The sequence below is a fragment of the Hyaena hyaena genome, unplaced genomic scaffold, assembly GCF_003009895.1.
Source record: "Hyaena hyaena isolate Hyena2069 unplaced genomic scaffold, ASM300989v1 scaffold_192, whole genome shotgun sequence".
Classification (NCBI taxonomy): Eukaryota; Metazoa; Chordata; class Mammalia; order Carnivora; family Hyaenidae; genus Hyaena; species Hyaena hyaena.
Window position 1 is genome coordinate 2,439,111 of NW_024080825.1, and position 24,960 is coordinate 2,464,070.

Genomic DNA, 24,960 nt, shown 5'->3' on the forward strand with positions numbered 1-24,960 from the left:
TGGTGTAGCCTGTGCAGTGAGGTCTTTTGTTCACTGGCTAATGCTTCTGTTGAGCACCTCGTGTGTGTTCCTGGGTCTTGCTGCTCTGTGCATGGGTAGTATGCTGTGGGGTCTGATAAACATGGTGAAGGTGCGTGAACACAGGCCGTCGGTTGTGGTAGGATCGTGGTGTTCGTGAGCGATGTTTGCTGGGCCTCATTACGGGCCATGTTTTGGGACTGTCTAGCATAATGCCACTTCTCTAGTAGGGTAGTAAATAAGGACACCTGGCCTTCAGGTTTGTCGGTTTGTATGTGTCTGAGTACATCTTTTCAGTGCTTGCCACAGAAGTTTTTATCCCGTCCCTAATACATTTTAAGATTTTTAACAGCCATTTCCCTGTTGATTCAGTGGAGTGTCTGTGGAGTTTTTCTTGTGAGCCTGGTTAAGAATGTTTAATTGGTAACCCAACTGGTTCTGAGTAGGACAGAGTTCATTTTTTGTAACCTTCCTAAAACAGATGTTTGTTGGGGGTGAGGATGGGTGGGCAGAATAGGGAGTTCGTTTCTTTTTTTGGTAAATTGGAAATCGGGTTGTGTGTCCAGCAAACATTCTCGAAGGCCTTTAAACTTCTTGGCCAGACACTACAGTTTTTTCCGGGACACGTCTAGTTGCCAGTAGTGCGTGCTACAGAGACCACTGTTGCAAAAGGCTTAGAGTCAAACGTCAGTTCTGGGAAGATAGAGGCTGTGGGATAACAAGAAGTTGATTGCATTCCTCCCCTGCACTTCGCCTGGGTGACCCCCTAGGTGGGCTGGAGGGGCCGTAGAGCCGGGCAGCCTTGATGCCTGGTACTTGGACGTGACACAAGGGCAGCAAGGGGTAGGTGTTCCTGATGGTGCGTGAACTGCAACTTCGTAAAAGGCCAGGGACGAGGAGAATGAGTTCCAGGTTGCAAACGGCATCCTCTTGATAGGTGTAGCAGGTTTTAAGGCCTCCTTTGGGAATTTTCACATCAGTATTAAAAAATGTCAAAGTGCGTGTGTTAGTGGTGGGAGACACGACATTCGTCCCTTAGGACACAAGCAACAGAGGAGACATTTGAGGTTCTGATAGGACTATTTTGAATTTCTGTGAGCAGACTTCATCTAATTGCAGGCCAAGGCTTAGAATTCTGTTGAGTGGACGTGGATTTGAAGCACAGCGAGAGCGAACTCTTCTAGAGAAAAAGAGAATCTCTGGTTAATTTTGTTAAAAGAGCTCCTGGAGCAGATGTGGTTAAAACACAGTAAAATGGCCACTCTGGTTAAAGGTTGGAGCCAGATGGAGGGAGGAGGCCGGGTCTCGGCCCTCGAACTTTGCTCCCTTACAGGTTGTCCTTGAACAAGTCACTTGCTTAACCTCTCTGTGACTGCCTCGGTGTTCCCCCTGTAAAGTAAGGAAATAGTCTGTGTAGTTCTTATTGGGACATTCGTGAGACTAACTTACTGATAGCCAGTTGGCTGGAGGTATTTTTAGACACAGTCTCTGACTTCAGGGAAGGAGCAATGTTGGGTTACTTTTTATCTTATGGGGCAGAATAACATACTCTTGGGATTGATAGGAGCACCGCATGCCACAGTGTGGTTTATTTCTTCTGCTTCCTGCATAGAGTGTGTGTGTGTGTGTGTGTGTGTGTGTATGTGTGTGTGTGTGTGTGTGTGTGTGTGTGTGGACTGCTTCAGATTTCCTCAAGTTGATTTCTGTCTCTTGACAGGCTCTTACATCGTAGACCGGGCAGCGTACCTGTGCTAATCAAAGACAGTCTGGAGGGAGTGACCTGCTTTAGGTTTTATTGGTTTGGCAACGTTTTAATTCTTACGCAACTCTGGGTATGTTTATGGCACTATGTAAATGTTACATAAGAACATGGAGGCTGAGAGGTGGCTGGAATGGTGCCTGTGAACACAGGAAGGTTAGACTGAGGACTTCATCCGAAAGGACCTTGGGAATCTGCAATCAGTACAGGAAGAAGCTGCACTTCGTTTTCCTCTAAAAACCTTTTTAGATGATTGTGTCTTTCAGGTGGACTGCTGTGTTATAAATAGGTTTATTCTCCACCGGTGAGCTAATTGTAACCTTGCTACCAAAATATGAATCCGTAAACGAGGAGACATGCTGCTGCTTTCGGCATGTCCTGTTGAAGCTGCTCGTTGCATTTTGGAACATGAGTTGAATTGCGTTGCAGTCTGTTCTCATAATAACTCAGCAGTGCAGGGTGTTGAGGTGGAATGGCATTCTCAGTTCATGGTGCTTCAGATCTTCTTTCTCGTTGGAGGTTAAATTAGAATACTGAAGGGGCTCTTTTGTTTTAATTTTGAAATCCTTATTGTTTACTGTTCAGTTTTTGCGCCGAGCAGTAGTGAACATTAATTCTGGAATCCCGCCTCTTTGTCTTGAATTCTTGTGTTGTTTGTCTATTACAGGAAGAGTTGATGTGAGGGGGTCTTATCTCGTGTTCCTCTCTGTAGCTATAAAAGGCAAATCCTGGAGTCCCCTTTCCCGTCCATCCCTCTGACGCTGGCAGTGCTGCTGGCGCTGGTGGCCCCTCAGTTCCTCAGGCCTGGGGTTGCCTTTGACAGCATGAACTCCTCGGACCCGCAGTCTGATCCACACCTCTCCCGCTCTGTAGGCACTGCCTCATGGCCACGTCCAAATACCTGCCTGCCTACCCGCTGCAGGGTTTTGCTCTTCTCCATTTCCCTCGCGCACTTGGTTTGCCCTGAGCCTGGGCTTCCCGAGGCACCGTCCCTGCTCCCGCCTGTTCTGTCTGCCTGCCGGCTTCTCTGTCAAGGATAAACGTAACCCCAAGCAAAAATGCTATTTCAGAGTGTGTCTCTCTTTCCCTTAACTCGGTGGAGCTGCCGGCATTTGGTGGAGCTGTGAAGTTTTCATCCCAGACAATCTTACCTGCCCTCTGGGTTTCAGAGACAGGGCCTCCCTGGGCAGCTCTGGTGTTCTTTTCAGGTTTCTTCTCTCTCCACTTCGTCCTGAGCCTGCGCTTGTCTTGCTAGGTGTTTTGAATTTAACATAATGAAAGTAACTGCTTTTCCCTTTAAAGTATCAGTCACCCCTGAAATGTACACAATTGCATATGGGAAATTTCATTATCCATCAGGTTGGGTAGGTGCGTGGAATGGCCCTCGGCTTGGGGAATGAACCCGAGAGAACACAATAGATAAAACCCCCGAATCCCTGACTCTCCTGGAACTTACAGTAGCAGTGGCTGAGGCTGGAAATAAATAAGTAAACACAGTTCTCAGTCCTGAGTGCTCTGGAGAAAATAAAACCGAATGATGTACGAGAGTGTGCTGTGAGCTACCGTTTCACATCTCTCTCAACTTCATGGTTTCATCTGTAGAACGAGGCTCATGTAGCTCAGCGTCATTATTCATGGTATTTGTGTTCTGTAAAGCTGACCAGAACACGGGATTAGTGAATACGGAACCACTGCTCCTAGGAGGGAGAAGGCGTTAGGTTCCTGTGAGCCACCGGTCACCACATTTTCATCAGCCGGCCAGTGCATGGCCTTGCTCTGTGTGCGTGTCTGTTTAAAGACACCTTATCCAATATATAGTTGGTTCATTAGCCTTGAACTCGAGGCCATCCGTACTGTAACACAAGCCTGAGCAGTGCTTCTCTGATAGACATATTTTCTCTGTAAGGCACATCACTGTCGTCATGAGCTTAGGAACACTGGACAGCGTCTTAGCACTACCCTTGGGGGCCGTTTTAAACAATGAAATCACCCACAGAAAAAAATGCAGAAAGATGAAAAGCATGGCCCAGCATGTACTGTGACAAGGACACATACTTACAGTGTAAAAGCTGGAACAAGAAGGCAGGGCGTTGTCACCGTGTTCACCATCAGCCGGGAACGTGTGCGTCGGAGGACTCACATTTTTTACCACCTTGGCACATGTGTGTGAATGACCGTGAAAGCACTGAGAGTATTGATTGTGAAGTTACAAATAATTTTAATGAATATGGAACCTGTGGAAAATGAGGATGACCTGTATTTTGTTAAAGCCATACAGATAATTGTGGCAGAGATAAAATTATATCGTGTGGGGTTCCAAGAATTCCTAAATGGTTTCACTGAACCAGAATTTGAATATAGACCGAAGTCCCATTGCCAGCCTGTAAATAAGCTAAATAAATATAGAGAGAGTACTACTGTAGTGATCTGAAGATTCCCTTAACATGTATTTATTGAGCCCCTACCATATGCCAGGCACTATCGTAGGTGCTAGAGATATGACCGTAGACGAAGGAAATAGAAATGCGTTCCTTCATGAAGCTTGCCTTCTGGCAGGTGACATAGACAATAAATAAAATACTGTGTAAGGTGATTCTGCCTACCATGCTCCAACCTCTGCCTCTTTCCCCCAAGATTTCCTGCCTTTGGAATATACCACCTTCCAGTTATTAAATACGAATCTAGGTACTGCCTTGAAGGGATTTTGTAGATGTAATTAAGGTCCCAAATCAGTTGATCTTCAGGTAAGGGGACTGTCCTGGTAGAAGACCTGATCTAACCACACCACCTAGCTCTTTGAAAGCACTTTTCTCAGCGGAAGAGGAAGTTGGAGGTGCCCTGGCTGGTTTGGAAGAAAGTAAACATCCGTGTGTGAACTGCCCATGGGGGCCACGTGGCCGGGAACTGCGGGCCAGTTCCCAGAACTGAGAGTGGTCCCTGGCTGTCAGCGAGGAGGGAAACAGGGACTTCAGGCTTCCATCCACAGCGCAGTAGAGTCTGCCAGCAACCCGCGAGCCTGAAAGAGGTCCCAGCCCTGGATGAGAAGGCAGCCCTGGCCAACACCCGTCATGCTGTGCCTGGGCTGCCGACCTACAGAATCTTGTGAGATAAGTGCTGTTCCCAGACATGCGTGCGTGCGGTGGCTTAGACAGATACGGGAGGAGCAGCGCGGGCAGGGAACTAGCTAGCCAGGACTCGAGGGGACTTGAAGCCTGGTGCCCAGCCATACCCTGGATGGACCTCGCATGTGAAAAGTCCTTTGACTGCCTGTGGCTTTCGTCTACTGCCAGTTACCTTTCCCTCAATGTTTGTGAGTGGAGGAGAGAGGAGATTATGGGTGCTTCGGAGATAAGTTTTTAAGGTGGTCGCAGTGTTTGAGTTGAGGAATCTGAACTGAAGCCTATCTTTTTTTATTAAGTAGTTGTGAACCTGCCTTGTCCCAGATCTCCATGTGTCGTCTGGGTGTACATTTGTATATCACATTTTGTATTTGTGGCCGCTAAAATTGAATTGTAATCAGCATTCGTTTCTAACATCCAGGACAAAGCTGAATGGTGAGAGGGGTACTGAAGAAAGAGTCTGTCCTTGCCCCTTAGACGTTTACACATAAATTGACTTTTCTTCTTCTCGTTGGAACAACCACAAAACTAGGAAGCGCTTAGACCCTTGTCATGCACTGGGATAACAGTAGCATTAAAGGCATCTGGGTTACCGAACACTTACTGTATACTCAGCTGTTATGCCAAGGGCTTGTCCAGTTACTGTGTCCAGCTGCTCTCTGAGCGCTCTTACCCCTGTTCTGCAGATGAAGGAAGTGGGGCATGGAGAGGTTCAGTGGGGGGCTTGAGGCCTGTCGGACTCTAGAGCATGTGCTCCGCATCCTGTACTCTAGCATGTGCTACGAGGACTATGACAGTGATTTGCTGACCTGTCTCCCACGTGTCCTCCATACTGTTGCTGGCTTTAACTTTGGAGAGCATGCCCTCTGTATCTCATGGTTCTGCTGCTTTCACGTGGCCTCCAGGGTAACCCCCCAGACCCCTTAGCCCGGCATCACCGTACATCTGATCTGGCCTGGGCTCCCTTACCGTCCTTGTCTCTGGCTGGAAGCTTGCCTCTGTCCAGTCACTGTAAACCTAACATGCCTTGTGCTTTTCTTGGCCTTGGCCTTCTCTTCTTAGGCACATCGCCCCGTCCTCCAGTGTGGGATCTTTGTCCTCTTGCCCTCCCCTGGTCGATGAGGCCGTCCTCTCTGCTTTTCTCTTTTGTCTGTCTGTTCCTCCCGCTCTCCCAGACTCTGCCCCCTAAAAATTGATGCTAGGAACTGGCTTATTCTTTATGTGGCTCGCCCTGTTACAGAGTCTTGCACAATTTAAGTATTCAGTAAGTATGTTTAATTGAATTCATTCGGTTCTTTTCCATCCTCTCAGCAATATCCTAGGCAAAGAATTCCAATTCTTTCCCGCTGTACTTCTAGTGTCTCCTATAGATGCAGTTTTTATCCTGGTCACTTAAAAATGCTACAGACATTTGTGAGTTACTTGGAACATGATAAGCACTCTTCTTACCTCACCTCTTTCATCTTTGTTTTATTCTACCACCTACCCATTTTATTCCAGCCAAGTGCACTTGATCTCAGCCTCATTAGTTTTACTCTCCGCCCTGGCTGATTTTTTTCTCCTTCATCGTCCCAGTTGCCTGAAACCATTCCTATCCCTCTTCTCGCTCAAAACTGTGACGTACACTGTCTCCTCTCCACTCATCCATAGTATAGTAAATAGGTCAGGAAGCAAATAGAAAATACCACTCGTAAATATCCTCCCCTGCCCTGATGAGCCACGGATACGTCTGTTTCAGTACAACAAAGAAAAGAAAACAGAATGGTGTTATATGCTCAGTATAAACTGTAAGTAAAGGAGAAGTACCAAATTAGTCTGAACAGGACAGCTGAGCCCATAGGCTTCGCTCCTAGGAGCACCGGGCACGCTCTGTAGAAACGATGCCACTCGTTCCAGTTTTACCTTGACATTCTCCTGGGCAGCAGGTGGGCCCTTGTAGATATTCAGGTATTTACAGTCAGCCATAAATTAAGTTGCAATGACAGGTCTCCTTAGCATAAACATCAAACGTCTCTTTTGAGTGAGAACAAAGCTTTCATTCTCTAGACCTGAGGCTTAGGGGTGAACTTGTTTAAACAGCTCTCCAGGGTTGGGTTTGTCTCCAAGTAGAATGTCAGAAAGGCAGTTGGTAGAATAGATATAGTGTGGAGCTGGCTTTTCAAACACCTTTCTCTTATGCAAACCCCATTCCGAGACCTTTTCCCAGATTGGAATTAAATACCAAACTTATCAAGTGTCTTATTGTTAAATCTCTGGGTTTTTCCCCTCCTCATACAAATAGCTTCCTTTATTAAGTCAGTTATATTTTTTTCATAAGTGCTTTTTACCAGTACACTTAAAATTTTCTTAGGTACTACCCAACTACACATGTAAAACTTGGCTTTATTTTGCCTCTTGGATACTTGAGAGTTTTGGTTTTGTTTGGTTTTAATGTATTTTTTAAATCTAATTTTGATGATGGTGAAGGGTAAACATGTAACTTGGGTCTTTTTTTGACCAATCAGTAGCATCTGATTGCTTTTATTTCAACACTGCAAGGTTTTTCTGCTCAGGTTAGAGTTGTGGCTGCTGGTACGTTGTCACTTCGCAGTGTTGTCCCCCATCGCCCCTGCCAGGAGAACCAAACGTTACCTCGATTTTGTGACAGTTTAGTGCCAGACACCTCCATTTTTTAACCTGATTAAAGATTTTCCTAAACATTTTGGCAGTTGACTAGATCAGAAGTTACTGAACACCGGTTTTCTTTCTTCTTTGTCTTTTTAAAGCAGTGGAGCCCTTTGAAGAATACAAATGTAGAAGTGTGTGTAGAGTGGATAAAAGCCACTGTGGCAGAGCCCCCCGTCCCTCTCAGATTATCAGGCTGAGATTTATTACGCCCAGTGCTATATGCTAGACACCGTGCCAGACACCAGTGAGGAAAGGTGAGGCAAAGCAGGATGGTGGCTCCTCTCTTGTGGAGCCCACAGGTTGCTGGTACATCTTGGAGAGCCCATGGCTTCAGGAAGAATAGAATATAGTCTGAAGAACACTGTACCTCCAGGGTTGGTTTTTTTTTTTCCTTTTTCTTTCTTTTTTTAAAAATTGGTTTATTTAAGTAATCTTTGCACCAAATGCGGGGCTCAAACCCATGACCCCAAGATCGGCCGTTGCGTGCTCTACTGACTGAGCCGGCTGGGCGCCCAGAGAAGAAATGCAACCTGTTTATTTTTTTCTATGCGTGTGTTAGGTTTTTGATATTTTTGATTCATAATGGAGACTGCATTATAACAGTATGCTGTTTGTCAAAGACTTAATGGTATTTTTAAGATTCTGGTAAAATACAGATGACGGAAAGTTTACCACTTTTTTTGATATTTAAAATTATTTTTTTAATAGTTTATTGGAAAGTTTACTACTTTTAACCATTTGAAAGTTCAGTGCTGTTAAGTAACCTCTTAACGTTATGCAGGCCATCACCATTGTCTGGTTCTGGAAATTTTTCTTTACCTCAAAGGAAACCTGGGAAGCTGGAAAGTAGGAGCTGCCCATCCTCCCTCCCATACTACCCCAGCCCCACTTGGGTGACTGAGTCAGGTAAGCATCCAAGCTCAGGTCACCATCTCACTGTTCCTGAGTTTGGGCCCGCATCAGGCGCTGGGGTAACACTGTGGAGCCTGCTTGGCATTCCCTTTCCCTCGTTCTCTGCCCCTCACCCGCTCGAACGTGCACATGTGCACACTCCCTCAAAAATAAATAAACTTAAAAAAATAAAGTTCATATTGTAGTGTATATCAATAGTTTATTCAGTTTTATGGCTGAATAATACACCACGTTTTGTTTTTTCACTCACTGACAGACATTTGGGTTGTTTCCACCTTTTGACTATACGCATAGTGCCGTTATGAACATTCATGTATAAGTTTTTGTTGAACGGTTGTTTTCAGTCTTTTGAATATATACCTAGGATTGGAATCGCTGGGTTATTTGGTAATTGAACGTTTAATTGATGGAGGAACCATCAAACTTTTCCGCAGTGGCTACACCATTTTATGATCCTATCAGCAACGTGTGGTATGCGGTTCCCCTTTCCTCGGAGTCTTCGCCAACCCTTGTTATTTTTCTTTTTCTTATGGCCTTCCTAGTGGGCATGAAGTCGTGTCTCATTGTGGGTTTATTTTCATTTGCATCTAAAATCCATTTGCATCTGAGATGATGATGAACATCTTTTCCTATGCTTATTGGCCATTCGTGTGTCTTTTTTGGAGAACTGTCTGTTCAAGTCCTTTGCCCCTTTTCTAATTGTTTTGTGTTAAGTTATAAGAGTTCTTTTTGTGTTCATTCTGAATACTAGACCATGATTAGATGTGTGATTTACAAATAATTTTCCCATTCCATAGCTGTCTTTATATTCTTTTGATACGTCCTTTGATTCACAGTTTTTAATTTTGATGAAGACCGGTTTATCTCTTTTTCTTTTGTCGCTTGTGCTATTGTTGTTATATCTAAGGTACCATTGCTAAGTCCAAAGTCATGAAGTTTACCCCTGTTTTATAAAGTTTTAGAATACAAGGTATAGCTTGTATGATTCCATTGTTGATCGCTTTGGAATTAATTTTTGTGTACAGTGTGAAGGAAGGGCCGACTTTGTTCTTCTGCATGTGGATATCCAGTAATCCAGCACCAGGTGTTGAAGACTAGTCTTACCTCTTAAATGTTCTAGACAGTCTTGTCAAAGATCAGCTGATCATGGAGTATAGGTTTTTCTGGACTCTAGTTCTATTTCATTGATTTGTTTCTATACTTTTTTTTTTTTTAAGTTTAATTATTTTGAGAGAGAGCATGGGTGCTTGTGCATGGCAGCGGGGGAGGGGCAGAGAGACAGAATCCCAACAGGTTCTGCGCCGTCACTGTGGAGCCAGACCTGCGGCTCCATCCCATGAACCACGAGATCATGATCTGAGCTGAAATCAAGAGTCAGGCGCTTAGCCGACTGAGCCCCCCAGGGGCCCCTTGCGTGTCCGTTCTCCATGACAGTACCACACTGTTTTCATTGCTGTAGCTTTGTAATCAGGAAGTGTGAGTCCTCTAACTTTGTTCTTTTTCTTCCCCCCAAGATCATTTTGGCTATTAAGGATCACAGAGTTGTAGTCTTTGTTCTGTCCTAAGGAAGCTGTAGGGGGTTTGGATAAGGTCCAGAGAAGACTAATTAAAATAATCATGGGTTGGAATAGGCTATTCTTATCAGTTTGGTCTGTCTCATGGGTGCTGTCATCTGGAAGGAGGAGGGCCCAGCAGCAGTTTATGATCAGGTTGCAAGATGGTGAAGAGCAAGGGCTACACAAGTTGATTTCGGCACCACATTGGCCACCATACAAGCAGAAGGTGAGCCCCGTGAGGTTGGAAGGGGCGAGCCTAGGGTACCTGATCGGGGCAGTGCTCCATCCTTGTACAAAACTGATGAAGCTTATTATCCCCAAGGAGCAGGTAACAGAAGCTAAAAATCATAAATCCTGTATGTAGCTTTAAAGCATTTTAGAACATCTGTGGACCTTCATCTACCAGGACAAACTTGCTGTTTGGCGGCTCGCCTCCTACCTTTTGAGGTCAGTGCCACCACCCTGCATTCTCCCCCACCCCGTCCCCTGGAGATGCGGTCTAGGGCAGAATAACGGGCTGAGTGGCCGTGAGTCCGTGCCTGTATGGTGGCGCTTGGGGATTCCCATGAGCCCCACGCTTGCTGAGCGTCCTCCCAGTGTAGGCCAGGGGGTCAGAGCGGACCCAACCCCAGCGCCCTGCCTGCAGTGGGATCATCTTTGCCGAGACCTGGCCGTGTCCATGTCCCCGTAGCACGCGTCTCGACAGAGGCCGCCCAAGTTGGGACTCGTTGGTCTTCCTCAGAACGCAGCCTCTCTCGTGAATCAGATTTGCATCTCTGTCCTCCCACATACCACCTACTCCTCATATTTTAGAGCCACGTTCAAATCCTGCTTCCGTGGTTTTGTCTTCCATTCAGGTTTGACCGACTTGTTAATAACAAAATGCTGTGCTAGTGAGAATGTTGTTCTGACCACTTTTTAACTTGGTTGTGTCTGGAGTGATTTGGTACTCCTCTATGATTGGCTTTCCAAACGGTGTCATTTCTACTACATAGCTCCTTGGTTGTGGAATACGAAGAGTTTTAGGTATGTATTGTTTATATGTGCGTGTGTAGACTGATTTAACCTGATGAGTCACTGTGAAGTAGATTATAAAGGGCTATTAGCATTCATTAGTCCAGATTTAGCTTTTCAAAGAAATCACGATTAGGTTTGTGATTTAGTATACTAGTACGTTTACAGTAAATTCAGGTATTTTTATAATTTTATTATCACTTATTTTGAGAAATGAACATTAACAGCAGACTCACCCAAATGTCTGTCTTTAAAGTTCAAGAAAAAGTATATAAAATTCAAAGCACCACTGCCCATCATTGGATCAGTGATTCAGACAGTGTGAATTTAAAAACAAACTGGATTCTAATTTCAGCTGGAGGATGTGGAGGTCATCTAGTTCAGGCCCTTCTTTCTGGTTAGTCATGGGGAAAGTGAGGTTCAGGGAGGTTAAATGACTTGCCCAATGCCACACGACTAGTTACTGGCAGAGCTGAGGCCAGAACAGCACTTTCTTGCTGTGCCTGCCGTGGTCTTCCTGTAACTCGCCACTTCCTAATTAGTGGTTAAAGAGACACAGTCGTGCGTGCCTGTGTGCGCGCGCACGCGCGTGTGTGTTTATGTTTGAGTTTTACATTGAGAGGAGAGCTTAAATTTACCAAGCACCTATTTGCTAAGCACTTTTAAAACGTATTATTTCATATAGTTCTTACATGGTCCTGGACAATAATTATTAACAGCCCCACTTTACAGATTAGGAAAGCAGGCTGCTCAAAGGTCATGTGATTAATGTTAGCGCTGGTATTTGAGCCGTGGGTCTTTCTGACCTGTCCCTGCCGTGGTACCAGTGATACCCTGCCGTGGCTCTAGCGATAGTAACTGAAACCTTTGCAGAGGTGTGGGCAGTAGCGATGGTTATCTTAAAATCTATCTTTCTCGGACTTCTCCCTCACCCTGTAAAATATATTGATGTCCACAGATGTGTACAGGGAGAGTCTTTCTCAGAATACTCCCAGCACTTAGCGGATGTTTGGCTAATCTTCATACCATCTCTGTAAGATAAATGGTATTTTCTGGTTAGGCGTCTGAGGCTTAGATAGATTCAGGGACTTGCCTAATTCCTTATCACGAACCCGCATGGCCCTGCTCCCAGTTCCGTTCTTCGTCCCGTCTCACATAGATTTCACCACTTTTGTTCTTTCCTGTCTTACACCAAGATTGTTTAAGTACTTCCCAAAAATAATGAGCCACGTGTGGGTGTGTTCGTTCTCCAGAATGAATCACTGTGAAAGAGGCCGTGAACCGACGCAGGGAGAATAAATATCTGGAATCAGAGACTCTTGGCTCTCCTGTCTGCTAATTGACAGACTCAGAAGTGAGCTTTTTTCCCAGAGGCGGCCACGGGTCTGGCCTGTGTGTCCCACTGTGCTCAGAATAGCCCTCTTGGAGTTGCTCGTTTTCCCTTCTTGCTTCCCAAAATAGCCCGGTGCTGTTCTCCGTGCTGGGTGTCACGGCACGTGCGGTGGGAGGCGTGCGCCCCACGGGGAGCCCCGTCGCGCCTGAGTGTCCGCAGCGAGGGCAGGGGCAGCGGCGCTCTTGGATTACCGTCCAGGACTCCAATGGGAGTAGCAGAGGTTTGGCTCGAGTATTCTGAAAGTCGCAGAAGTAGATTTAAGCTAGCAAGAAGAATAAAAGAGGGAGCAAATAAAGGCATTTGGGGGGAAATGAGGAGAGTTCTTCGTCTTTCCTGTGTCTAAAAAGGGTTGGAATCGAAGTATAGGAAGAACTTACTTTTAAAATTCCTTTTATGATTTGGATCCTAGTCTAAAGGGTACCTGCTTTAAACGCCCTGCCCTTAAAATAGGACACTACGCTTACCCTTCAGCAGGTAGCTGCGTGTTTTGGAATTTCTCCCAGAAGAAAGGGCTTTGATCAAAGGCCTCACGGTGAAGATCCGCAGCGGCCAGTTACCTGTCCACGGCGCTGTCCTTTGTTTCCTTGGGTGGGAATGGCGAGGGAGGGATTGCGTCATTTATAGGAAGCCTGGGGAAGGGGGCTTGGACACTGAGATGTTTAGAATCCGTCTTCGGAACCGAAAAGCCGAGAGATGCCTTCCAGTGGATTCAGGAAGAGACAAAGATAGACTGTTTACAGCCTGGAGGGGTGAGTTCCAACAGGCTAGTTTTTCATGGGTTTGGTCGTAAATGTCTCTCCTCTAGGGGCTTCGGTTTGAGTATATTCCTACCTGGGGGCCGGATATTATTCACTGAGTGTCCGGTCCGAGACTTGGGGGGGCCCTGCCGCCTCCGTACCCTGATGAGTGAGCGCTTTGCTGGGCGCGGAGTCCCGCCGTCAGTGTGCTGGTGGCCACGGCCGCACTCCTGCCGGTTCCGAGAGGTCAGGGCTAGGTTAGGCTCATGGGAGACAGCGGTGGGGAGAAGCAACTGCTGCTGTCTGTGCTATTCTTGTTAGATGGATAAATAAAGGATTTCGGATTCCAGGGCCGCTGAACTGGCTTTCAGAGGCGCCAAATTCATTTACAGTAATTTCCTGTCAACAGGGCACACTTCGGTATAAAACACACGCAGCAGAACTCATTAGTTCCAGAGATGATTGCATACACTGCCTATTTGAAAGACGGCTGGATGGATGGATAGATAGATAGGTGGATAGATAGACAGAGAGATACTGTATTTTAAAAGTGATATACAGGGGCCTTCCAGAGTAGGTTGAATTTATTGAGCACTTCTTATATATTAGCTCATTTCATCCTCACAGTGACTTCATGAGGAGGGTAGTAATATTTTCCTCTTGGGAGGTTACTCTTTTTGCCCCTCATGAGAGGTGCACCTGCCAGGGACTAAAGGGAGGGGGAGGGTGTTGGACTCGTGGGCGGGAAGCGTTTCAAAGGAAGTGATGGTTAAGCTGAGTTTTAAAGCATTTGTGAGAAGTAGCCAGGAAAGCATTGCAGCAGAAGGATGTGTGAGAGCATGCATACTGCGTTGGGAAGGCGGTGGGCATGCCCGGCGCTGGGGAGAGGAGATGGGGTCGGTGAGGCGCGGTCAAGCGAGGAAGCCTGGCTGGTTTGGGATGGAGGATGCAGGGGTGAGCAGGAGGTGGTGGCCTCTATTGTCCCCCAAGGGGAAAGACTTCCTCTAGTCCCCAGGCATCTATGTAAAGGAAGGCTTCTTTCCCAGCCACAAACAACGTGTGATAGGTCTAAGGCAGACTTTAAAAGGTCCTTTCTGTGTTTGTCACAGGCATAAGACAGGGCACTTAGAAGAAGATGGTAGGCTTGCAAGCCTGGTTTCTGAGCTGAATAAACAGGTGGGAAGTCTGCGCTCCCGTTGACGGCGTCCTCTTTCCGGCCCCGCCTCCATAAAAGCTCCTTATTTGGGAGCGTCCAGTGTTCTGAGTCTGGAAAAGGACCTAGGGTAGGGTCTCGCCGTTAATGTCAGCGTCCTCCCCAATGTCCCGCAGCTCTGCAGTGTGCGTGCACCAGCTGCCTGCAGGCCAACTACACGTGTGAGACAGATGGGGCCTGCATGGTTTCCATTTTCAACCTGGATGGGATGGAGCACCACGTGCGCACCTGCATCCCCAAGGTGGAGCTGGTCCCCGCCGGGAAGCCCTTCTACTGCCTGAGCTCCGAGGATCTCCGCAACACCCACTGCTGCTACACCGACTTCTGCAACAGGATCGACCTCAGGGTGCCCAGCGGTGAGTGGACACCCTTGTTGGACTATTGGCTCATCCTGGAGGTAGGGCACCCCCGTCATTTCATCCTTCTCTACTCTTCCCCAATCCCTTTGCTTGGTGATAGGTGAAGGTTCCCTTTTGATGTTTCCCTACGGCGACAAGGGGATGGGCTTCTTCCCAGGCCAGACTTGTAGACAAGAGGGTGAGGGAGGCAGACTGTCAGGGTTGTCCCAGAGGGGGAAGCCACGTTTTGGTGACTGGCCGAGCAGCCACGGGCGGCTGGTGAGGAGCAGGAGAGCCAGGCAGGGGTCCCCACGGAAAGGTACGTGCAGGCAGCTGCGGGGAGAGCAGCGGAGGCTGATGGCAGGACAGGAAGAGAGGCTGGGAAGTATCAGCTGGCACCCATTTGCACATGTGCCGCTTAGAAGGCATTACTGGGGAGATCAGAGGAGGGGGCGCTTGAAGCTGCGGAGCTTAGCAAGGCTGTTACGAGTGGAGAAGCAGAACCTGGCGTCTGTCTGGGACACTGAGGCGGGAGGGGCCCGCGAAAGGCAGGCTGTGACACGGTGGCTTGTGAGCGTGACTGTTGAAAAGGGCTCCTTCACTAGAGAGGTTTGCATTTGAGAACGCAGGGCAGACACATAGCCCAGTGAGTAAGACTGGGAGATCAAGGGCACCTTGAACCCAGGGAGAGGGAAAGGCTATTCTCACATGCAGGGAGGGGTTGGGGACAAATAAGGCCAGAGCTTTCCCATGTTTTTACTGTGTTCTTTCCCTCTCCTCTCTCGCTTGCCCCAGGTCACCTCAAGGAGTCTGAGCACCCTTCCATGTGGGGCCCCGTGGAGCTGGTAGGCATTATTGCTGGCCCAGTGTTCCTCCTGTTTCTCATCATCATCATTGTTTTCCTTGTCATTAACTATCATCAGCGTGTCTATCACAACCGCCAGAGACTGGATATGGAAGACCCCTCGTGTGAGATGTGTCTCTCCAAAGACAAGACGCTCCAGGACCTTGTGTACGACCTCTCCACGTCGGGGTCCGGCTCAGGTACGGGTTCCTCGGCGACCGCGTCGATCGTTGGTCCTCGGTGCTGTTTTCCCAGCAGGACAGAGCGTTTCTGAAGCCTGGGCCTTGCACTGGTTTCTGCCAGCACTGAGGCGTCTGGTTTCCCAATACCCCCTCTTGTAGTGTCTGATCTGTAATAAGATAAGGGGTTCACAGAAAGTCTTTCAGTTCCTGGGATTCCAAAGGTCAAGTGCAAAACTCTCCATTCCAGAAACCCTGCCTCTTTTCAAGTCTTGTAACTGCACATCTATTAAAATTCACCTGGTTCCACCTGAGCGGTGGAGTGCTCAATTTAAGGCCCCTTTGGAGAAGCAGGAGTGTGCCGGGTTTCTCTTGAGGTGGTGACAGCTAATCATTGATCTCCGAGCAACCACAAGGGGACTTTAAGGACATTGAGTGAAGCTGAGAGCTGGGCTGTGGTGAATCATTGACTTATACCAGTTGCCCAAGGATTTTTTTGGTGGAGGTTAAATAAAGGCAGCTTGGGCCCGCGGCACGCTATCGGTTCCATTTCCTGTACTCCCTGTTGGTAACCGAGTCTGTCTCAGATAAGAGAATTGAACCAAACCCTGGACCTTGACGTGAGCCCAGAATTCAGGATAAAGGGACTGGGGTTACTCAGGTCTCAGGGTATAGCTCAGCTGGCTGTTAGATGTGAAATGACTACAAAAGAGTCTTTTTATGAAGATAAACAATTATTTAGTGATGGTGGGATTCTGTTCTTGTAAAAAAAAAAAAAATCATCTGCAAAGGTCACTCTCGCCATTCTAGCTAAACACACAGAATCATATTGTGAGAATTTTGTACGTGTTTATGTAGGTGCCCCATGTGACAAGACTGTTGTTCTGTAGAGAAATTATGCCATCAGTCCTGGGCAGACATTCCTCCTTGAACACAAGGAATACTTTGAGCTATGACATCTCCTGAATTTCAGTGGTTTTGCCTTTATTAAGCTCTGCAGTAGAGAGTGCCAGAATGATGGATATATTTAAAAGCTGCATATTTTTAGGAAGAGAGAAAATATATGTCTTGTTCTTTGCTGAAAGAGGTAGGGCAGTGGTTAGAACTGCCTGGCTGGCTCTGTGACTTGATTTGCTGTCATGGGAGGGGAGCTCAGGTTTTCGGGAGTCTTGTTTAAGATCAGAACTAGCTGAAGCTCGCGAAGGTCCGCAGTGGTGACTTAGTCATCGGAGTAAAATGATGAATAACTGTTTCGCCCTGGATGGTCTAGTCCATTCTTAATCCCAGATATGCAGAGCTTCTAAGGTGCTGGAGTTTTAATACTGTGGTTTGTAAAGTCATCAGTCCTTGCTGCTTGTGCAACTTTCAAGTCTCTCCAGGTGATGCAGGGTAAACAAAGATGAAAAAAGCTGGCCTCAGATTGGATAGAGGAATGGGGGTTGCTGGGAAGGGCTTCATGGGGGAGGATGGGTTTAAAGGGGTCTTGAAGACTGACTTGGTGGTTTAAAGAAGTAAGAGGACGGGGAACGTTCCAGCCCAAGGAAAACTCCTTGAACCAAAGGACAGAAAGGCACGGAAGTTCACCCTGTGTTTAGGCGCGGCCTGTCCAACTGGAGGACGGGGACCGGCACGCCAGACCCGGTGGCCCGGGAAGGACCTCGGGTGCTGTGCTTTATCCAGCAAGGTGAGAGGCAGCCACTGCAAGTTTTCATGCGGCAAAGTAAATGTTTGTATTTTCCCGTGGAAGGAATTCCGGCAATGGTGTGGAGGGTGAGTTCACTCACTTACCAGTCACCTCCTGTTAGGGAGGGCAGGGTGAGGCAGGGCTGTGTGTGGGTGTGCAGGGCAGGAGCAGGGTGACGAGGGAGGTGGAAAGACCAGTTGAGAGTCTTTTAAAGAAGGGCCAGAACTCAGACGAGCACAGAGGGCCTGGAGAGGAGGGGACTGATGTGAGACATTTTGGTGATTCTACTTGGTGTTGTAGTTGAAAGCATTAACTTTGGAGTCAGAGAGTTCTACAGTTCTAGATTTTAGTCCTTTCTTTGCCACTTGCTGCCTGTGTGAGTTCAAATGAGTTACTTAACTTTCCCGTTTTTTAAATGTTTATTTTTGAGGGAGAGAGAAAGTAGGGGAGGGGTAGACAGAGAAGGGGACAGAGGATCCGAAGCAGGCTCCAGGCTCTGAGCTGTCAGCACAGAGCCTGATGCGGGGCTCGAACTCACGAACCGTGAGATCGTGACCTGAGCCGAAATCAGACGCTCAACCGACTGGGCCACCCAGGCACCCCTTAACTTTCCCTTTCGAGCCTTAGTTTTCTCATCTGTAAAATGGAGATAAGAACACCATCTACCTTATATAGGTGGTGTGAGGAAATGAGATAATTTATCTAAAGCTTTGATCATAGTGCCTAGTGTCTAATAAGCGTCCACATCCACAGGACTTAGGGATTAATAACATGTTTATTTGGTCTGGGGGAGGAAGTGAGAGTTCAGAGTCAGTCATGATAGTGTGATTGGATAGATAGGGAGACTGCTGAATGAGGCAAATGAAGCAATAATGAGCCCTACAAAGACAGTAAAATTAATCTTAGGATAAGCATGGCTGGTACCGAATTCTGATTCTGGAGCTTGACCTGTGAGCAGAGCTTTGAGCTCTTTGGAGAGAGGTGGGAGCCTTGGAGGCCCACAGTTTGGCTCTCATGGGCCGCACAGCACCGCCCTCTAGCGGCCATGGAGCAGAACGGCCAGAGGCACCCCCTCAGACTCAAGCCCCGTCTCTCACCTTCTCTTGCCCTCTTTCCTCTTCAGTCAGCATAAAGCAGATGTGGGTAGACTGGCCCACAAGAGGCCAGCTGCAGAGTTGGTGAATCTGGTCAGACATTGTGTGCAAATCTGTCATCCCTACTAGCTAAAAGGAGAAATCGCTTAGATAAGGCACAGCTAGTTGCATGCGTTTCCCTTTCTGTATTCGCTCCCTCCCAGTCTCCGCCTGCCTTCACCCCTGCTGGCTCACCTGGACGTGGTACAGGGGCAGCCTCAGCTCTCCATGGTCAGTGGACCAGAGCAGAGTGGAGGCGCTGAGTGGTAATGGCCTTTCCAATGTGGCAGTTGGGGTGGGAGTTGCAGCGTGTAGCGAATTTACAGCGTCAGCTTTCTTTCCATTCTTTGGCCCACAGGGTTGCCCCTTTTTGTCCAGCGCACCGTGGCCCGAACCATCGTGTTACAGGAGATTATTGGCAAGGGCCGGTTTGGGGAAGTGTGGCGCGGCCGCTGGAGGGGTGGGGATGTGGCCGTGAAGATTTTCTCTTCTCGTGAAGAACGCTCTTGGTTCCGGGAAGCAGAGATCTACCAGACAGTCATGCTGCGCCATGAAAACATCCTTGGGTTCATTGCTGCTGACAACAAAGGTAAAGAGCTGGGTTTGGATATGAAGTGTCCCAAAGCCAGTGCTGGTCCTGCGTGGAGGGGTGACTGGGGAAGTGGAACCGCTGTGGGACTGTCCGACCCTGTTTGCCTTCATGGTTATTACCAGTAGAAAGAGAATCTGAATAAGCTGTTAGTTCTTCCAACTTTTCTTCTATGAAAAGCTTATACAGAACACCAGGCTATGAAGCAAGCAGTTACTAAGCAGGTAAACAAGATAAACCTCTTAGCCCACCTGCTCACTTCCCATCCCTAATACCCCCTCCCCTCACCCTAGTGGAGCCCCTGGAGGGGTTCTAGCTAATGTGCCCTGAAAACTGCCAGAATGAAGAACTGTGGCTCTGGACCCTGCCAGGGAAGGGTAGCCCAGAAAAGCACGTGGTCCACGGTCTGACATAACCGGCATCATCCACACTTCGCGTGGAGCAGGGGCAGGGATGGCCTGGCTACCCCCGGGGTGTTCCCCTGTGGTCTTTCAGGCCCGGTGTCTGGTCCACTGGCACCTGAGGCCCCTGAGTGCCCCCTTCTTCTTTCTTCTGATTTTTCCTTTACTTTTTGAGTCTCTTGTGCGGCCAGGCACATCCTTGTTTGGGAGGGCCTCACTGACTAGCAGAGCGAGAAGTAAATGAACAGTTGATCAGTTGATTATAGGAAGTAATCAAACAGCAAGCTGTTCTGCTGAGCACAGCTGGGGGGGGTGGTGAGAGGGGGGTCAGGGAGGTCGTGCCTGAGCTCAACCAAGGCCAAGGTGGCAGGAGTTGGTCAGGAAGCAGAATCAGTGGGAAGGGCACTCTAAGACACACATGTCGAGGGGAGGTACGTTTGGGACCCTGCAGGTAACGTGGTTTGGCTCTGGGGGTGGAGAGGTAGCAGGCCCCAGATCATGAAGGGCCTTTTTGGGAGGATTACAGTCTATTCTGAGATAGTGGGTAGTGATTGGAATTTCATTCTTCAATCCGCTAACATTTAGTGACTACCCCCAGCTGCTTCGATCACCACAGATGAGAACAAAACATAGTTCTCTTGCCCTCACAGCCTCCAGGTAGAGGGGACAGTAGACACATGGGCAAGTGGCACAGGTGGAGTCGGAAGAACCCTGAGATGTTTGCGTTTACATGTTAGAAGAGGCTCTCTGGCCGTTGTGACAGTCTGCTCCCGTGACATGGCAGTTTTTAGAAGTTAGTGTCTACAGAGCCTATGGAAGATGCTAAGTATTTATTTTTCTTCCTGAAAACAACGTCAGATTGCCGATTCCTCATATTGCTGGGCGGGGAAGGGGGGCGTGTATAATGGCCTCCACTGCCCCCAGGCTGAAGAGGCTCGGACTCAGACTCAAACACAGGAAGGGGACGAGAGAACTGTTTACTCCCTCTGAGTGCGCTGCGCTTTTCAAAAACAGGAGCACCTTTTGATAACATTTAAATTTTACATACAGCCTCAAGAATCAGAAGCCGTCTTCCCTATTAACTATAACTTACTGCCGGGGTCCTCACGACTTAGGGACTGATTGGAGTGCAGAGGTAGTGCGTTGGGTGGACCCCTTGTTTGTAATCAGAGAAGCCGCGGTTGGTGCTCTTCCAAGAGCCACTCCCTTTATTGATTCTGGCAGCTCATGTGAGTGGGGATCTGGCTGTAAAAACTCACATTAGGGCCAAGGGAGAAGGAAAATCGGACTCCTTCGTTTTTGCCTTTTTAGCATGATAAATATAGTAGGGTGTCCTGGAACTAGCACCAGCCTGGAATTTGGAGATCTTAATCCAATTTCCAATCTTCCTATTGACAACAGCATAACCTAATTAGATCGCCAGCTTCGGGTTTTTCGTTTTCTCCTTCCTCCTTCCCACTACTCACTGCCTCCTACCTCCCACCCCATGTAAGAGGCCGTGCTATCCACCTTCCATTGCTCTTACCCAATTCTGAGGGTAAGATGATCTCTCTGGAATACTTGGAAGTGTGCTCTTCATGCATTGGAAAGCATTCTGTGTGGGGCACCTGGGTGGCTCGGTCAGTTAAGCATCTGACTCTTGATTTCAGCTCAGGTCATGATCTCATGGTTTGTGAGATAGAACTCCATATTGGGCTCTGTGCTGACTGCTCAGAGCCTGCTTGGGATTCTCTCTCTCTCTCTCTCTCTCTGCCCCTCTCCTTCACATATGCACGTGCACACACTCTCTCTCGAAATCAATCAGAAAAAAAGGGGGGGGGCATTTTTTTGTTTTGAAATACAGTAATGCATTTCTCTTTGCTCTTCTCCCAGAGAGCCCATAGCCTACTGAAAGGAAACATTCTGGATGAGACAGCTGCTGGGCTAGGCTGTGCTCACAGGGTCTAGAGCCCAGAGGAGGGTCTGCGAAGCCTTCCTCCTTGGCAGCAGTGGGTGTGGCCAGTCCCGTTCTAACGCGTAGATGAGTAGGCCTTTTTCAGACTCCCGACAGCCACCCGCAAGAAATAAGGGAGCAGGTCTGAGAAAGAATGTTGCTCTTCTGTCCTTCCCGGAGCCTCAAGCTGGTGGACAAGTGTAGATGAAATGGGTGCAGAGGGGCCTCAGGAAGTGTGGAGGCAGAAAGCATGCATTCAGGAGTCCAGTTGGAGTTTGAGTTATTCACATAATCTCTCTTTCCTGGCTTAACCTTTTTCTGGTAGTTGTGCCTGTTCCAGAACTCCTCTGTGGTTCTCTGCAGATAATGGCACCTGGACACAGCTGTGGCTCGTCTCGGACTACCATGAGCACGGCTCTCTGTTTGATTACCTGAACCGGTACACGGTGACGATCGAGGGGATGATTAAGCTGGCCTTGTCTGCGGCCAGCGGGTTAGCACACCTGCACATGGAGATTGTGGGCACCCAAGGTGAGTGGGCCCCGGCGAGGGGCAGGGAGGTTGAGTACATTTAAAAGCCTGTACCATCCTGATTTAGTTCCTAGAACTCCTCTTTCACTGAGGAAGCTGGAGGTGGGCCTCAGGAACTGCGGCCTAATCCACAGGGGAGAGATTCAAGTTTTAGTTGAGAACAAGAGGTGTCTCCAGTGGGGTCTCTTCACCTCTGCCTTTAGAATTCCCTCCAGGGCTCTAGAACGTAAGGATCCTGTCATCTGTCATTCGACAGCCTGGCATGGGTGTTGGTCGGGGAGCTAGTGTCCCCAGCTGTCACCTCAGGAGCCCACTGTCCATGGGTAAAAGCAGGGAGCCCGGAAGAGAAAACAAGCTAGTGCAGAGGAGCACCAGTTCAGCAGTTTCCCACATCCGCCGTTGGGGACGCACTGGCCTCCGGACTGCGCGGTGGGTTAGGCCCTGGCAGGCTCTCCGGGAGGAAAAAGACTACAGGCTTCCTCGTTTGTTGACTATACTGTCAGTTCTCTGAGGGATCATGCTTCTCGTCAAGGTAGTGGCTGTGCTGTGCTCCCTGAGTCCTGATGGACCAGGGCAGCAGTGACAGAAAGCCGGCCATTGAGGTTTGGTCCTGTTCCTAGCCCCCGTGGATGTAGTAACGGTCCTTATCTTCACCCGTCTGACGGTGAGGCCCCAGCCAGTGCAGCGGCTTTCCTTGGAATTCCTTAACAATTCTTTCCTGGAGCACATGGTTCAGGGAGGGCGGGGGCGGGGGAGTGCCAGTGCTAACCGCTAATACGCACGCCCTGCTAAGCTCCTCACTTACCTATGCTAATACGTTCAGTCCTCAGCTTACCATGAAGGAAGGACTGGGGTAGCCTTACGGATGAGGAGGCAAGAGGCGCAGATGGGTTAAGTCGCTTTTTTAGGGTTACTGGTTTAATGGGAGGCAAACCCAGGACTCAAACCCACATAATCTGGATGCAGAGACTATGCTTTTAACACTGATACTGTTTCTCTGTAAAGACCCCTATGTTTTTCTCTGTCAGGGAAGCCTGGAATTGCACATCGAGACTTAAAATCAAAGAACATCCTGGTGAAGAAAAATGGCATGTGCGCGATCGCAGACCTGGGCCTGGCTGTCCGCCATGATGCGGTTACAGACACCATCGACATTGCCCCAAATCAGAGGGTGGGCACCAAACGGTAAGAAGGCCCCGGGCCTTTGCCATCATTCTTCCCCTGTACTGAGTAGCACCTGTGCACCCCTTCCCATCTGGGCAGGAGAAGGAAGCATAGAAAAGGGGGTTTGGCCCTTGTTGTCAGACAACTGAGCTGAACCTGGTGGCATCTAACAGATACAAGTGCTATGAGCACAGTTTCATAGAACTGTATCCACGTGGCTGTTCGTGGGCAGGGGAGGCAGAGAAAGAGAGTCTAGAAAAAGATTTGGAAGCGGGACAAGCACCAGGCTTGGCTAGCACAGGAGGAAGGATGTGCAGTCCAAAGGGGTACTTATGCAGAGACCCCGAGGAGGCAGGGAGTGTGTCTTGCTTGGGGTTAGAGAGCAAGTTTGCCAAGCTAGAGCAGAGGTGACATAAGCTGGAGATGGGGGGCGCCTGTAGGGTTATGGGCCCGCTTCCCACTTCATACAGAGGCGAAGTAAGAAGTAAGGAGTTATGACTGCAGACCGACTTCATGAGTTGCAAATGGAACTGTCTCGTGATGGGACAGCAGAGGAGATCTGTTGATCTGTCAGATCTCTGTGAACTTCACCAAATTGTGCTGCTGCTTTTCCCCTTTTGCCGTGAATGAGTACAGCTACCCAGGCCCCAAAATGTGAGGCCTGAGGTGATCCCCTGATCTGCCTGACTCTGTGGGGGCGCGGAGTGGGGGCGGGGAATGGCTTGAGTAGTACTAATGAACTGAGGGAGACTTTGATGATCAGCTAGAATTAATTTTCACATATGTATAATTACGTAAGATCACAAAAGAGGTTCAGAATGAAATTTAAACTCAGCTCATCACTGTGGACTTAATAAAGTCCAAGACCCCGGTGGCAGCCAGATATTATGGACTGTGACTGCCCTGTGACCCACAACACAAATTCCTCTGCCAAGTAATCAAAACACGCTTAAAATACATTTTGATGGTTCAAAACTAGAGGTTCAAAGAAGAGCAGCCTGGTAGCGCCTGACCACCGCTGAAGTGTTTAGATTCTAATCCCAAACGGAAGTTTGCAATACAGAGAATTGGTCACGTGCTCGTCCCCAAGGGGCATTTTTGAGGGGATGCAGTCCCACATTCAGAGGGCCCCGGAATCGGAATCACAACTTTGATTTCAATAAAGAAATCCTTTCCTATGCCTGATCTCGTTTCCTTTGCTGTTGCAGGTACATGGCCCCTGAAGTGCTTGACGAGACCATCAATATGAAGCACTTCGACTCCTTCAAGTGCGCAGATATCTACGCCCTTGGGCTCGTGTATTGGGAGATCGCGCGAAGATGCAATTCTGGAGGTACCTTTCTTTATGGCCTTCTCTGGCTCCTGCCCCCCAGCCTAGGCTGCCAGATCACCCGAGGGTGCTGATGCCTTCCTGCCTCCCTTCTTTTTACAACCTGTTGGCTGTCTGGTGCCAGAGTCCGTCACACTTGCGGGCCTCTTAAAGATGAGGGAACATTGGAGGAGGTTGTACAAGGGGGTGTGACTCTGTTGCGCAGTGTTTTAAATGGTGGTAACCGCTCCGGAGGCTTGGCTGGCTTTTTTTTTTTTTTTTTTTTTTTTTTTTTTTTTTTTTTTTTTTTTTTTTTTTTTTTTTTTTTTTTTTTTTTTTTTTTTTAACACATCATCCTTATTGATCCTTGGAGGTCGGGAAAGCCCTGGGCAGGAAGAGTTCCGGACTAACGCAGGGGCCCTCCTGTACATGAGAGGTACTAAGTGTGTTCTGACGCTGGCTCTCCA

General features: G+C 48.3%; 1 protein-coding gene across 2 annotated transcripts in view; it reads left to right on the forward strand.

Moving 5' to 3' along the window:
• The window catches only part of ACVR1B (activin A receptor type 1B), a 32,299-nt gene that overhangs the window by 1,636 nt on the left and 5,703 nt on the right, over positions 1–24,960 (forward strand). Inside the window, exons 2-7 of one of the 2 annotated variants that reach the window (XM_039241467.1) lie at positions 14,505–14,785; positions 15,650–15,770; positions 18,925–19,155; positions 21,853–22,020; positions 23,049–23,205; positions 24,393–24,517. In XM_039241467.1, the coding sequence (XP_039097398.1) occupies positions 14,505–14,785; positions 15,650–15,770; positions 18,925–19,155; positions 21,853–22,020; positions 23,049–23,205; positions 24,393–24,517 (1,083 nt within the window). Of the gene's footprint in view, positions 1–14,504; positions 14,786–15,521; positions 15,771–18,924; positions 19,156–21,852; positions 22,021–23,048; positions 23,206–24,392; positions 24,518–24,960 lie in introns of both variants that reach the window. The other variant, XM_039241466.1, reaches the window with a different exon arrangement.